Genomic DNA, 15,000 nt, shown 5'->3' on the forward strand with positions numbered 1-15,000 from the left:
TATATGGCGGCAATGGGCGACCGATAACATTTTCAGGACCTTGGACGTGGAGTACATGTATGCTTAGAGTAAATAAATTAACCATTTGGGAACTAGAGAAAGTAGTAGTCTCCCATGAATTGACCCCGCAAAATCATTTCTGAGCAATACCCAAAGCCATTAACACGTACTGGCAATCCGCACGGAAACAAGAGCCTGACATGAAGAAAATGCAGGGTCTCCTGGTGTCTTGATGATCGTCCGATCCAGAATCGTCGACCGTCAATGACCGACTGAAGTGAAAATTGAGTAGACTGAATATGGAGTCTTCGGTCTGTAGACTTTCTGCGCTCAGCCATTCCTGGCGATCCGTATCCTGTAAGTACTCCTCAAGAGCAGTCTCATCCTCCAATGCGGCAGCAAAGTCTGCATCAGCATACTCGTCACCTGGCTCCTCGTTCACATACGAGGATCCAGGAAACAAGTCTGAATTCACATCAAACCCAATCTGGTGCTGATCGGTTTCTGGATCATTATCAGAACCATCAGGCAGCTGCGCAGAGAAGGGATCTGGTGCATCTTGCCCAGAGTGGTCGTCACTCAACAGCTGCCCCGTGGAATCCGCATTGTCAGGTGGCAAGTTCACTTCTTGAGAAGAGTTTTCTGTGTTGGATCTGGCTCTCAGAGAGGTGTTGTTCAAATTGCGATGCAGCTCTTGCACAAGGCATCGAGCTGTGTCTTCCTGCATAGTGCATACATACACATGCACATGCAAACACACACATACACATGCCAATACACACACACACGGATGATGATCACGACAGGATCACACAACCTGGTCCATATGGCCTGATAATGAGATGCTGGGATTTTCTGCAATAAGACTTAGTGCAGACTTCAATTACAGTAAAACCTGTACTGGCGACCACTCGGACATGGCGACCACTTTTCCAAGACAGCTCGGATAAGGCGACCACTCGCTCAACGCGACCGACGACCACCCCACCCGCGACCGCGTTGCACCCTGCTAGTACATGTAAATGTACGTATTACATGGTGCACCATGCATGGTAGATCTACACATCAGCACAGGAAGTGCCGATGTACATGGTGCATGCATGCACGACACTTGACAGGTCTGAGGACCCCATGCACATGAGTCGTGCTAGAGTAGCACAGGTGTGTGCAGTGTGATACACTGATCAAAATGATATATCACATGTGGATACGGTCACGCGACCCATTGAACCTGGATAAGAAGACCACCTGGCCAAGGCGACCACTTTTTCTCGTCCCTTGAGTGGTCGTCTTAGACCGGTTTCACTGTAGTACTATTAGCGCAGGTGTAGTAATTGAAATCAGACCTCGTGGAGATCATAGTACTGTAGGTTGTGCAGCCACAACACTGCAAACATACTGATGAAATCATTGTGTTGCTCAGAACTTTTCTTGCAGCATTTCCCAACACCATACATTCTAAAGAGTGGGCTATGGAGCTGCAAGAATTTCTATTTTACAAGCCATTACCTGCACAACAGCTGACAGCGCATCCGCTGCTTCTTGAATCACCTCCTCATCACTTGAATCTTCGTTGTCCAACAGTATCCCCACTACATACTCAGAATACACATCGGTATCAACATCCAATGTTCGCAGGCGATCGCAGAATAGCTGAACGGCAACACTCTGATGAGGTGCAAGGTCCATTTCCGCCTTACATTGTCCACCGACACGACTACATCATTGTCTCTCTCACTCTCAGTCTCACTCTTTGATCTTCCAAATCCAAGCATTCGAAGTCGAAAATTGTCACTGCACTGTCAGTGTCGACATGTCACATAATTTATTAGCTGAATGTGTGACAAATCGAAAATTTTGAAAAGTGATGTCATATCACTGATATCAGACGAAATAATCATTTTCTTTCATCGATACTTTGCGTTCATATCTTGCAGCTCGACTCTTGACTTGAGTTCCACGAAAACGAGTGTCGATGGCTCAGATGGTTTTTCATCTCCGCCGTGCATGAAGTAGCAGTTTTTTATATTTCAGCTAGTGATGTCCTAGAATTGCTGCTCAAAGTGGAGATATTTATGGGAATTCAGCTCTGGTGGCCTCGCCGGGAGTAATCTATTGTAGCCAAGGTACGATTCACTTTTGATTTTTGAATTTCTCCAGCTTATGAATTAATTTGTATTGTCATTTTTGTTGGTTTCATAGTGTTAAATTGTACCATGTTCACATACAACAAAGCATTGGAGCCGCTAATTTCCCCGTCACAGTCGTGCAATGAAATCTTCCTGGTGGTAGCACTTTGTTGAATGTGCTGCTTCACTATTTATTTTACCATTGTGAGAAAGTGAATAATTTGCTTTGACGTACGTACAGAATGCTACAGGTACAGTGCAATGAGAGTTTGCTGATCATCTTTACATGTGTAGATGACAGACTACGCAGAAGAGCAAGCCAATGAGATAGAGGCACTGCAGTCAATTTATCCCAATGAATTTGAAGGTAAGGATACATGCATGGAATGCATGGCAATAATTATTTATGAATTAAAAATCTTAAGTTCATGTGGTGTGCATGTGCGAATTGCTTACCGCTTGTCTCTTTTTGTTCTCTTTACCACCTCACCTTTCCTCTGTCTGTTGTTTTGCTACTTTGGTACTACAGAACTTGGGCAGTCTCCATGGCGCTTCTTGGTTGATGTTCAGCCGGAAGCATCTGATGACATTGACGAGGATGAACGATGTGAGGATTTGTTCTGTGTAATCTAAGGTTGCCAGAGTAGGCATGATGTATGTACATGACCTGATAGTACTGTAAAGTACCACCAGAGTGCCCTACCATCCCGTCCTTTCGTGGTGGTATTGTGGAGATGGTGTCCTGTCTGTAGGTCATACGACTCGAACCTTGTACACACATTACACGTTGTGCAGTCAATCCGTACTCAATTTACCTTCGAGCGGACACGAGATTCACACAAAAACCTGCTGTGACCTTAGTACACTACAAGGTTCTCACACCGTACAAACGTCATTGCACTCTGCCACACGATTTTCCTTTCCCTGGCTGTAAAATCAAGGTGGGGCGCTCTGCGAGACGGGGCGGTCTGGCGCTACTTTACGGTACTAGTGTAGGCGTGCATGCATGCACGCACACACGATGAACAGTGTGCTCTAATTCATATTGCGTATTATTAATTTATTATCAGCATGATCTGCATTGTGCAATACAATGTACTATAGTACAGGCAAATGACATACCGGTGTTGGCATTAGGCACGGCATGATGATTTTTCGTGCAGCAATAGCACCCACTGCACAGCTGCAATATGGCCGGTGCCTTGTCAGGCACCAAATTTTTTTTTACCGGTCTGTACTGTTTTGTACAGCAGACACTGTGTTTGTGCAGGTCTGTAGCCAGATGGTCATCATCATCATTATCATCATCAGACTTGATGCATTGCCTAACTTGGTCTAGGTCAGCTCAGCGGCTCTTGCTGATCCATGTCATACAGTTTGTATACATGCTCCCTTTGTCAAGGCAGTCATGTAAGCATGTAAGAGGCAATGGGGCTGTAGGACATCTACCGTGTATTACAGTCCGATAGTTGCACAGAGATGTACGAGGATCCGCTATCTACTTCCCGCCGGCTCAGCTTCGGAGTAGCGCATTCAGCGTTTTGTTAAACCATAACAGCAAGTCTGAGCCACCAAGCTAATGTTATCTTGTTGAACAGTACGTGGATGCGTGTTATCTGCTTTCCGTGTATTGTGTCTAGGTTCCGTGCGGTTAAAATTCAAGCTAGGAGATACCTATCCAGACGAAGTGGCACAGTACAGTATAGCGTCATCAGAGAATCTCGAAGACTCCGAGTGCGAAGAGATGATGCAGCTTCTGGGAGAGGAGGTAGGCATTGTTTGTTTATTTTTATTGTTTTGTTTTCTTTATTCCACACAATGTAGGGAACTAGCATTGCACATGTGCCCGTATATGGCCTAAGAACATTGTCATCAACAGCCAAGGTGTTTGTTGCCAGTAGTAGTAATGAATTGTAGATGCTAACCGTCAGCAGTATGTTGTTTTGTCTGTGCATTGTGTTTGTCCGCTGCACAGGCTGAAGCGAGTGTCGGTATGGTCATGATCTTCACGTTAGTCTCAGCTGCTCAGGAGTTCCTCAACAGGCAGCAGGATGCTGTCAAGAAGCGCCGAGATGACGAAGAGAAAGCACGTGAAGAAGCCGAAAGAAAAAAGGCAGAGGTATGTATGGCAAAATATGGGATGTTCACTGCTCTCCCGTGCTACTGGTGACTGGTACGTGTATCATACATGTACTTGCACTTTTTTGTTGCCCCTTTGTCACCAAATTTGACCTCCAGATTGTTACTCTGCACACTTCCATCAGCTTCTTTTTGTCGTTTTGTTACGGCTGCTGCTGCTGCTGTTCTAGTCTTGCTCTCGTCATGTGTCGTGGTCATTTTGATTTTTGCTCTCTTTCTGCTGCTCAGCAACCCCAGTTCTTTGGCACTCCTGTGACGTGCGAAGCCTTCTACAAGTGGAAAGCAAAGTTTGAAGCAGAGACGCAAGGATCTCAAACGTCCAAAGCAGATCCTGCCAAGAAAAGGCCTACAGGTTAGTATTGGGAAATGGCTAATTTTAGTGAGGGTGACATTTCGGCGATTTTAGCCACGCCAATCAGAAGTTTGCATGAACCTTCTATCTCCTCTCTTCTGACATGAAACGCACAGATCGCTCAAAATGTGGGTGTTTTTGCAAATGTGGTGCTTTTTGTGCACAAGCATTGCATGTGCACATGTACTACGTGTACTGTGTGTACCCGTTGGATACCTTTCAGGTGTGTAAGCAGCATTGTTGTGATTTATTGGTTTCTCTCTCTCTCTCTCTTCCTCTTCCCTTCCTTATCTATCTATCTGCATGTGTGTGTGTGTGTGTGTGTGTGTGTGTGTGTGTGTGTGTGTGTGTTTCTCTCTCTCTCTCTCTCTCTCTCTCTCTCTCTCTCTCTCTCTCTCTCTCTCTTCCTTTTCTTGCCCACCAGGAAAAGAGCTGTTTGAACGTGATGCATCACTTTCTCAGTCTGATATGCAACTTCTGGAATGTAAGTTGAACTGTGAGATCTATTTGGTCCTTGTCGTTTTTTAAGGATTATTTACTCCATACTTGCCTGTGTTTCCTTTCATTGATTTTGGTATTATTGCTGCTGTTATAAAGGTGTGGTAATTTCCATAAAGGCATGTTTGTGGTACCGGAAAGCAGTCATAGTAGTGCCATTTGGCAATCCACAGCAATGGATACTGTGTGGCCTCTCATATCAATCTTCCACGGCATGAAAGGAAGGAACCTGTTCTCGAATTGAGATTTACACATCTGTATTTCTGCAATATCTTGTGGGTTGCTGTTGGGCGTGCGTGCGTGTATTTGTAGATGATGAAGACCTCGCTGAAACACAAGAATCTAGTGATGTGGCTGCCAGTGCTGATGTCGATGTCGACGAATCACTATTTGAGGACCTGGAAGATTTGGGCTTTGATGCAGACCTTGATATTACGTAAATCCTCATTCTTGGCAAGCATATCCGATTGGAGGAACTGTAGCGGCTTGTCTACGTGCCCTCATGGCTTTGTTGACTTGACTTCTGTCTTGAGAGTTGCTGATCAAGGATCTAGTGTACGGGATTCCCAACACAAAGCTCTGCTGGCATAAAATTGGTCCTGGTCATTGGTTTAGCCTGTGTCGCTTGTATTGCTGATGCCATGCCAACTCTCCGCTGCTGCTAGCTTCGCACAGCGACATGGCTCTTCAATTCTTGCTTGTCTGCTGGCACATGGAAGTGGCACGATGGCCGACAATGCTTTGTGTAACTAAGTTACAGATGGACTTCTGGTCTCTGTACATATCATTTTATTAAGTTTACCTACATGTGAAATTTCCATCTATTCTCTGCTTCTTTTTTTAGTCCAATGATAAAAATTGAAAACGAGCGCTTCCCGAGCTGTCTTGAAAATAGTTCAGGGTATCCTACAATATTTGTCAGTGATTGTAGATGGCATCAGGTAGTTTGTTGATAATCAGTGTCACTCCTTGTCTGAGACCACTGTCACTGCTCCTGGTCTCCAGTCGAGTTAATCACAGCAGTGTGCTTTGACAAATCCCAGTAAACATGCTTACAAGTAAGAAAGGGTTTGCTCCCCACACCGGAGCTCGCACTATTCCGCCGACTTACAAGTAGTTTGAAAAAATGCAGATAAAAACTATAAGTAAAACACATACACACCACACTACTTGTACTTACTTTACAAACTACACACGCGCGCGCGCGCGCACACACATACACACACACACTTGTACTTGCTCACTGCCAAAACTGGTCACGAGGGTCTCCCCGGGAGAGGGGAGAGAGACTCAAAAGGAATCTTGGAAAGATGACTCAATTGCCTATTGAACCGCCCAACGGCCGACACCCCCTGAAATCCCCCAAACTCTGGGTGAACTTGATAATGATCCCACTTATGGGCTCACCACACCTCAGTAAGTGGGTGAGGACAAGGTGCAGAAAAAGGATTGACGGCATCAGGATATCCGTCCTGGGATCCAACTGCAGTTACCCCTGCCCCCAGTGAAGGTAATGCTTGCTACTAGTGTGGGTGGCTAAATCAGAGTGGATCTGATACGCTTCACTAGCACCATTGATTACACAAGAGTTAATCCAGCCAGCAGCAGTCCATGGTTAACAGGTATGTATACTTCAAATAGAAAGTACATGAACCCTGGAACCAACAAAGGTGGCAGGTACAACATTACACCTTCAAGCAGCTGAGCCCGTTGGCAACAGACCCAACACAATCAGGCATAAGTGTACCCACCAACCGGACTAGCTGGCACACACACACACACACACATAGAGTACAATGATCAGACAGCACTAGAGTACCAGTAGATATACCGCAATACGTGAGTTCAACTAAAAGTCTTGAAAAACAATTGTCACAGACATCAAGGATAAAGCAATTGTAAAAATAAGATGCCAGGTAAAAAGTTACTAAAACAATTCAGAGTATATCTGTGTCTGTCAGGTGAGCTGTCAATTACCATGAAAGACATGTGTTTCATGACATGATAAAACAAGGACAGAGGTCCACCTAAGAGAAGTTGAGTAAAACCAAAAAAAGATGTGTGCCGTCATGATGGGCTGGAAATCTCATAAAAACCCAGAGTAGCATTCTGATTCTTTGACATATGTATAAAGTAGTATATGAATCCCTAGGGAGAGAGCGGACCTCCTACAGCTTGTACTTTAGTACACCTCAGAGAGTGGCAAGGTAGCTACATGTACTCGAAAACGGAAGGAGGGTAGGTGAGCACAATGGCCAGAGCCATTCGATGGACGGCAGTGGTTTGAGTTGCATGCACCACTATGTGAATTCGTGTGAAATTATCATCGGGGCATTCATCAGTGGAACACGTTTGAATCAGTGCAAGCGGTGTCAATATAATCTTGTGCAATGGCATTGCGGTTGATGACAGCACTCCCCAATCTAGGAGTAAGGTTGTGGTGTGCAACCAGAGGGCTTGCCACCATGGTGCAGTCAGAAATTACTACGGGTGTGCGTCATTCACCACTAGTCGTCACGGTACCAGGCTCATCACCTGACGTCTGAGTGCGCCTGCTGACATCCTCTGACCGTGTAACTCCGGCTAGAAGGTGAGGAGAAGAAGGAGCAGGGGATCCCATATCCTCGCCAGGATCCGAGAACAGCGGTGCTGAATCATCCAAGCACGCTGCTGCTGCTTCTGCTGTGTCCTCCGACAAGGGAAGTTCAGCCTCATCGGAACATGGCACAACACATTCCTCAGAGCATGGGAGTTCAGTAGCCTCGGAGTAGGCAACATCGGTACCTTCCGAGGACAGTGGCTCTGTGCCCTCCGACTCGCCGCTTTCATCACAGCACAACCTACGATGAAGGAACGAGTACAGATGACGACCACCAGCTGGTGCTGGGTATATCTGGCTGTATGTCAATATTCCCTGCCAGAGCGCTGCCACCGTGGTGTTGTTAGCACGCAGGGCCCGGTGCAGCTCCAGCAAGTCTGTAGACAGCTTGCTGTTGCCAAACGTGAAGTAGAGAAGCTGACGACTGGCCGCCGACGTAGCAATGAGCTGCAGCAACGCTTTCAAGTAAGGCTCGCCACCGAATGCACCACAACCCCAGTTGCCGGTTGCAACAGCTACTTGATAGTCACGTGGCACACCAGTTGATCTCTTGAAGGCACAGTAGGCCTTGACGAGCTCCCTGGTCAGAGCCGGCTTCTTGAACTGGGCGGCCTTGTTATGAAAGACCAGCGCATCCAAGGCCAGAACGGTGGTGTTTCGACGGCGCCACTTGTCAAATGGTGTTGTATCCGAGTATGGTCCGGTCCAGAGGAACGAGCTAGCATAGCCCGAGTAGAACGAGAAGCGCTCAGCGCCGACTATGACAATACTCTCCTTCTCCAGCATCATCTCCATGAAGAGTCGCGACACGATCAGCTCTGGGCAGACCATGAACCGGATCTCCTCCTGAACACAGCCTCGGCCCAACACACCACCGCCAATGAACTTGTTGGCAAAGTCAGCCTGCAAGCAACAAAACACACAGGCACAACAGGTTCGTGAAATCAGAATGATTTCTATGTCTAAGCAAGTCAATATTCCAATGCCTAGTAGTGATAGGACCTTCTTTTGATCCAATGACATTGACACACTAAGCTCACACCCCCACCATCACCACAGCCCCAATGCGTATGCAAATCCCAGGAAAAGGTATGACTTCTTTACTGCTTCCATTTGTCCAACGGCAGTCGTAACGCAATCCAGTGGATCTGCAAACTATCCAGCATCCGCACCTGCATGCACACACACATTGACAAGCCCTTGCTGATTACCTTACACTTTCAGTGCTACAACCTTTAGTGCGTAGCAGGCATTCCGTCACTCGAGAAGACAGAGCTGCATGAGTTTGGGTGATTTCTCATGAATTTAGTGCAGTGCACATGTAACACATACAGCTTCAGTAACTGGTAATAGGCCCACCAACACCTCACCTGCAGCATGCCATGACCATCATCCTCTATTGTGCCATCATCCGCCACAAACAGATCACTGAGCGTAAACATTGAAGATGTCCACTGTGGAGCACCTGCGAGAAATCGCCGCTCGAAGCTGATCACGCCGGCAGGTGGATTACTGGTCACACACTGGAAGTAGTGCAGGATGCAGCGCAGCTTTGCAGCACGACTTGGACTCATCGAGCGCCTGCCTCTATCTCCCTGGAACAGACTACTGAAGTTGATGCTGGGAAATGAAGCATACTCGCTGTTCGAGCCCGTCGAGTTGCGGTGCGGGAATGTACAAAAGAAGGCACAGGCGAGTAGGCTGGCAACCTGCAGTTGACTCAGGAATAGTGTGCGTTGCTGAGACTTTTTCAGGAGCGGGATACCACCCGGAATCAAGTGCGGTAGGTTCAGTACTAGCCGTGCTATGGCAGGGATAGTTGTCTGCAAGTAAAGTGCTCGTTCTGCGCGATCTGCTCCTCCCTTGTCACCGGCCGGATCGAAGAACTGGTGCAGGCCATCAAAGTTCCATCGCTGGGTGTAGCGTGCGTTGTACGACAAAATGGCCTCCTCGATATCCCAACTGTTCTGCAGTGGTCTGGACAGGGCATCCTCAATGACCTTCCAGCGTGATGTTTCACTGCGATTGTCTCCCTTGCCTACGAGCATCAGGTTTTTGGGTGAACATGGCAGACGAACGTGATTGTTGTCCCAGTAATCTCGATAATCTGTCGGCCAAGGCCGCGGAGGACGCTTTTCACCAGATTTGATATCATTCACATTAAAGAGTGCAGTGACGTTTTTCACATCTCTGATATCTCCAAGATCAATTTCAAATGGCGGTGATGTCCGCAGTTTACTGGAATTCTCACACGGTCGTACTGTTGCCGGCTTAGCAGCCAGCGACGGTGAGCAGGATGATGGTGCATCATCACTATCAAAGTCAATGGGTATGGGTAACGTGCTTTCAGAGTCGTCCTCGGGCGATGGCTGCGCACATTTATCTTCACCTCCATGTGCTACCTGGTCCTCAGTGTGATCACTGCGACCAGCACAGTCTCTATTCACGGACCTTGGAGCTTCAGGCGCATCACGCACATCACCGACACTGGCAGCAGATGCTGCTGATGCTGCTACACCTTCATCCATACGATTTGCATGTGCAGAGCTGAGTTCAGGTTTGCCAGAGTGGCAGCCTGTATCCACAGGTGAACAATCGCCACTAGCTTGGCGCACTGGTCGATATGAGCTCAAGATACTTGTCTGCCGGTATAATCTTTTGGCAGGGGGTTTGCTCATTCTCCAGTGAACGTGCTCAGGTGTGACCCAAACACTGAACCTGATGGAAGTCAACACCTATGTTCTGGCTTGGTAATATCGGAGATATCTTCATGAATTGCTCAATCGAGTATCTTCTTCGAAATTACGCAACAGTACAGCCACTTCTGCCCGACAGAAACACAGATACTTGGTAGTCACAATACTAAACTCCAAAGATATCCAAGGTCCCTTCGATGCTTACTTGATCGTTTGAATTATTCTCTTCCAAACTACAAAATGCAGCTGATCCAGCCAGGAGATCGAAAGCTGAACGTGAAAGCGTGATTGAAAAAGTCGATAGCTTGCTACGCTCGGGGCCGACGCCGCCGCGCCCACAGCAAAAAATCAAACAAAATGATGATTTTTGAATTTTTTTAGACTTGCTAGCTACCTGCAGAGTGCAGGGCCAAGGGATCAGGGATCGGGAGTCAGGGGTTATCATGGTTATCTGGTTATCTGGTTATGAACTCTTGTTATATCGATAGCTCTATGATCTAGCTCTTGACATGAGACTTTTTGTCACTGGTACATGGTCTTGTTTTTGTGTTTGCCTCAACACGTATTTAATATTATAAACGTTATGACGAGAGAGGCAGCACAGGACCGACCCTCGCTATGCTCGTTCTTTACTTACCGGTACTCTACTAGTGTAGTATAATTCATACGATCATACGAACACACTGCGTCATCTTCAATGTACGATATCAGTCAGGTGGTTTGTGCTGGCCGTACCGAACACACGCACCCACACACATGCACGCACAACATAAAGTATAGAGGACCCTGGCTAGCTCCAGATGCTACTATGTAGCATCTTTTTCATAGCTTCGGGAGTAAATATTTGAGGTGTGCATGTGTGGGATCGATCAAGAGAGTTGGGCCAGAAAGAAATGCGGAAAGTGAATTCTTGCAGCTTCATTCATCCCAGAACACAGGTGAAGGCTTCTGAAGCTCAGCGAATCAGCCGGGGCCATCTGCCAGTGCACACACAAGACAACGCAATAGGAATTGAGGTTGAATAGGTACTGCCATGGAACAAGGCGCACTACTGGGAACGGGAATACAAAATAATACTTCGGAGTAAAACTCAAATGTCACCGGAATGTGCGCTCTCAACATTACAACAAGTACACAAGGACTTAGTGCGGAGAGGCTCATCTGCACAGTCTAATACTCTACACGCACACGTAGATCGTAATCGAAGCCCACACCCATCGCAATTATGGTGTGAAAATATTTGCTAAGCCCAAGTAAAACAATGGAATATTGATGTTCAAGAAAGTAGGAACTAAAGCACAGCCTCATTGCAAAAATGCTCTACAAAAGCTAGAAATGGACTGAATAAAATATGCCTACAAAGTACAAATCTCACGCAACTGGTGCTCTCCTACTGGCCAACCACATTTCATTGCGGAACTCTACCCATTTGTTACTATCAGCTCGCAGCACGTTAGGCAGACGCAGGCTCACAGGATGCTTGTTCTGATGGCACGCCAGGCATATGCGCCCAGCCAGCTTTACCATCCACTCCGTGCTCATAACAATGGCCAGGTCTGGATTCACGCGACCAGTGGCAAAGTCCACAGTACTAATATCTTCATCGTCAAGATCAGTGTCGAATATGTTCTCCAACTGACCGAGCTCTCGATCTTCACCTGAGCTTGCAGGCTCACTGGTCTTACTGACTCTGGCAGAGGATGAGCTAGCCGTTGTTTTCGCTGTGTACGAATCATCTCCATCTTCTCCACCGTTTTCTTCAAACGCTTCTGTGTCGATAAGCTCCTCCATGACACCATTCAAGTTCATGCGCAAGACAGTTATTACTTCACCGTTGATCAGTCTCAACTGCAACTCAGCGAACTCCCACGAAATAGATTCCACCTGTATTTGTACGTCAGCTATGAGAGACATCGGTATACTTCGTGTTTCGCTCCTGACATAAGCTGTTCTCGGTATGGTCGCATCGGACGAGTCCTCAAGTGCATCCTCCTGATCTTGGCCTGTTTTCGGCCTAGGCATAGCACAGAGTAGTATTGAGTCTCTGCTAACTGCTAGCCATTGCCACAGGTCATCCTCCCGCAGTGGCACCTCTGCACAGCGCTGTGGTACAACGGCAACACTCGGAGAGTGTGTAAAGCCAATGAGGGGAGAGTTGGCCCTGACTGCATCGACCTCGCCCAAGTACAGCGTGCAGTTTAGCTTAGAGAGCTTCTCCTGTAGCTCATCAACACCTTGTGGCGATAAGTATCCATCAAAGAGAATGAAAGGTCGAAGTTTTCTCAAATCATTGGCCGACTGCAGGGCTGACACAGGGCTCGACTTCATTGTGGATACGACTACCCTGTCCATCTCTTTCTGGTCACAGTACTGACCAGTTGCCACGAACACGTGACTCTCTTTGTCCAGATCTGACTGCACATCATCCACCACAGCCTTCACTATCTGCGACGACTGGCTTGAAGTTGAAGACTGCCATCGAGAAAATACCCACTGATTTCCTGCAGTGGACCTACTCACCACTGCCCTAGCGAAACAGCCATTATGCGACAATAGACCAACAGCAGCACGGACCGAATTACGTATCATGGCTGCTCAGGTTGAGTAAGGGGTCGATGGGAATGCATTCGTTGTACATGTAGCTGATCACCATTGAACAGCCTGTTGAAGCGATTTCACTAGGGATGAATCACGCCTCAGGTTCTCAACATGATGGGCAACATCAAGATTCTAAAAACTCACACTGATCACTGAAAACTTCCGAAAGGGAAGGTTGCAAAATAAAACAGTCAAATGAAAGAACAACCTTCTTGGGTAACCAGTTGTTCACAAACCAAAAACCAAAACAAAATGCTTGCTTTGACTTTTGTTCGAGTTTTGTTCGGCGGCGTCATGACGCCATTTTCAAATTTCCTTGGAGACGGTGATGTAGTGCGGCCAAGGCGGCGTAGCACACACTCTCTGGCATGAACAAACTTTTTTCTTCCAAGCCATTCATCTGTTCACTGCTTTGACTTTTTGTCAATTATTTTGAAATAATTGAAATTACCTTCTCGTATAGCTCTGGCTGTATCAGTGTGGTACGCTACTTGTAAATATAGCTATAGTGAAGCTTTTCAGGCGATAACGCCTGAGTTATTTTGTAAACGACAGATTCGAAAGTGCTTACTACTTAGTTGTAGGCGAATATCCAGTTGGTGAAATTCTCTGGGTAGGGAAACAGTCATAGTGATTTGTCTGGCTGTGTAATATACTGTGCGCTGAGGGTCCGAGGCAGAACATGGAAACAGACCACGAAGAGGAAGCAGCTGCTGAGAGTGTTGCAGATGTGGACTCTGATCCTGGAGATGCACGGTAATTCAGTACTACTTTGAAGTACACTAAACACTATTGTATACCTAACTCTCCACAGACTACACGATTGTACTAGTTTCCACCTTCTTGTTGCCGTGTTGGAGTGTGATTATAGCAACAAATAACTACTTTGATCGTCGTGGCTGACTGAGCACTGTATGCAAATGCACCCACTTGTATGATTAATCATTATGAACCTGGGGTCTCCCCTGCAGACTTGGACTCAGCGGCCCAGTATGTTTCCTTATGGCAGTGTAACACTCTGCCTATTGGAACTTTACTTGAACTCCCTGCGTATGTCACTCCTGCTACTTCTGCATGTAACAATTACATGGTTAACCAGTACAATAATATTGCTCGTAGGTGATATCGGCACTGTGTACGTGTGAAGGCATGTACAAGTTTTGATAACTTTTTGTTCGCCATGAGCACACCATTTTCACAGGATAACCTTTGCACTATTATTCTTCGGGAAGTGATGTGCCTGGTCATGCAGGAACGTGTTTGAGCCATTGTGTACATGTATTTGTCTGCATGTTGCTTTGTGCCCTGCCAGACCTGCCATTCAGTACGATGTGAAGAGCAGTCCTCGGCTTCTTGGCCAGGCCAAGGCAGAGTTTGCCTGTACCGCCGACAACTTTCTCCGTGGATGTGAGTGGTACGTGCTCGCAGCAACCACCCTTAACCTCTAACCTAGGTCTCTTGTACAGACTCAGAATTTCTGTGATGGGACGTTGTGGCAATAACACAGCAACTAACAAGGCTTTTTTTTAATGAAACATGAACAAATGTCGTATGAGGAGACTGCAACAGACTCGGCTATTTGCTGGTAGCCAACTCCATCATTTAGTCACTAGTACCAGTAGCCCACTGGATAAGTTCTTAGTGTTGTTGTGTACCGTGTGTATGTGTGCGCGTGTGGGTTTGCCTGTGATGTTGTTCAGGGCACCTGATGGGTCGTGTGTGCTAACATGTTCTAACGATAACTCGTTGCGCGTCTTCAACCTACCTCCATCGGTGTACCAGTCCGGGCCAGCAGAGACTGCGGGAGAGGTTACGGAGATGGTATGTGTCCCGCTTCTCAGTGCACGTGTGTGTGTATGTTTGTGCTCTGACAGGAGATTGTATTCCGATTACAACGCCAAGTCAATCAATTACGCTTTCGCCAACCTTGGCCTTCTTCCCGTGTAATTTAGTGCTTCCTTCTTACCGTGTAATTTAATACTTCTCTCT

General features: G+C 46.8%; 4 protein-coding genes across 4 annotated transcripts in view; 2 read left to right on the forward strand and 2 right to left on the reverse strand.

Annotated features, from left to right (window-relative positions):
• Positions 1-1,773, reverse strand: part of LOC135809224 (uncharacterized) — a 7,938-nt gene extending 6,165 nt beyond the window's left edge. The window contains exons 1-2 of the mRNA XM_065322519.1: positions 1,510-1,773; positions 171-721 (exon numbers count right to left, since the gene is read on the reverse strand). Of these exons, the coding sequence (XP_065178591.1) occupies positions 171-721; positions 1,510-1,689 (731 nt within the window). The 5' untranslated portion in view covers positions 1,690-1,773. The remainder of the gene's footprint in view (positions 1-170; positions 722-1,509) is intronic.
• Positions 1,774-1,928: 155 nt separating this feature from the next.
• On the forward strand, positions 1,929-5,987 carry LOC135809225 (RWD domain-containing protein 1-like). The gene is made up of 8 exons (XM_065322520.1): positions 1,929-2,126; positions 2,424-2,496; positions 2,659-2,736; positions 3,770-3,897; positions 4,105-4,248; positions 4,497-4,620; positions 5,045-5,104; positions 5,431-5,987. Exons 2-8 carry the CDS (start codon positions 2,424-2,426, stop codon positions 5,556-5,558), a joined length of 735 nt encoding a protein of 244 aa, XP_065178592.1. The 5' UTR covers positions 1,929-2,126; the 3' UTR covers positions 5,559-5,987.
• A 923-nt stretch (positions 5,988-6,910) lies between these two features.
• On the reverse strand, positions 6,911-10,684 carry LOC135809226 (poly(ADP-ribose) glycohydrolase-like). Its single transcript, XM_065322522.1, has 2 exons — positions 9,088-10,684; positions 6,911-8,620 (listed from the first exon to the last, which is right to left on the reverse strand). Exons 1-2 carry the CDS (start codon positions 10,393-10,395, stop codon positions 7,616-7,618), a joined length of 2,313 nt encoding a protein of 770 aa, XP_065178594.1. The 5' UTR covers positions 10,396-10,684; the 3' UTR covers positions 6,911-7,615.
• Positions 10,685-13,441: 2,757 nt separating this feature from the next.
• LOC135809228 (telomerase Cajal body protein 1-like) overlaps positions 13,442-15,000 on the forward strand; it is a 12,722-nt gene continuing 11,163 nt past the window's right edge. Inside the window, exons 1-3 of the mRNA XM_065322524.1 lie at positions 13,442-13,767; positions 14,324-14,425; positions 14,712-14,832. Of these exons, the coding sequence (XP_065178596.1) occupies positions 13,694-13,767; positions 14,324-14,425; positions 14,712-14,832 (297 nt within the window). The 5' untranslated portion in view covers positions 13,442-13,693. The remainder of the gene's footprint in view (positions 13,768-14,323; positions 14,426-14,711; positions 14,833-15,000) is intronic.

This window comes from Sycon ciliatum, chromosome 2 (genome assembly GCF_964019385.1).
Source record: "Sycon ciliatum chromosome 2, ocSycCili1.1, whole genome shotgun sequence".
Lineage (NCBI taxonomy): Eukaryota > Metazoa > Porifera > Calcarea > Leucosolenida > Sycettidae > Sycon > Sycon ciliatum.

What these genes read in the sequence shown, in the direction of transcription:
- LOC135809226 (XM_065322522.1), bottom strand. Translation starts at nt 10,395, where the DNA reads ATGAGCAAACCCCCTGCCAAAAGATTATACCGGCAGACAAGTATCTTG. An exon ending in ATGGTCATGGCATGCTGCAG is followed by an intron (nt 8,621 to 9,087) that starts GTGAGGTGTTGG and finishes TGTTGCTTGCAG; the next exon opens with GCTGACTTTGCCAACAAGTT.
- LOC135809225 (XM_065322520.1), top strand. Translation starts at nt 2,424, where the DNA reads ATGACAGACTACGCAGAAGAGCAAGCCAATGAGATAGAGGCACTGCAG. An exon ending in TGCAGCTTCTGGGAGAGGAG is followed by an intron (nt 3,898 to 4,104) that starts GTAGGCATTGTT and finishes TCCGCTGCACAG; the next exon opens with GCTGAAGCGAGTGTCGGTAT. An exon ending in TGCCAAGAAAAGGCCTACAG is followed by an intron (nt 4,621 to 5,044) that starts GTTAGTATTGGG and finishes CTTGCCCACCAG; the next exon opens with GAAAAGAGCTGTTTGAACGT.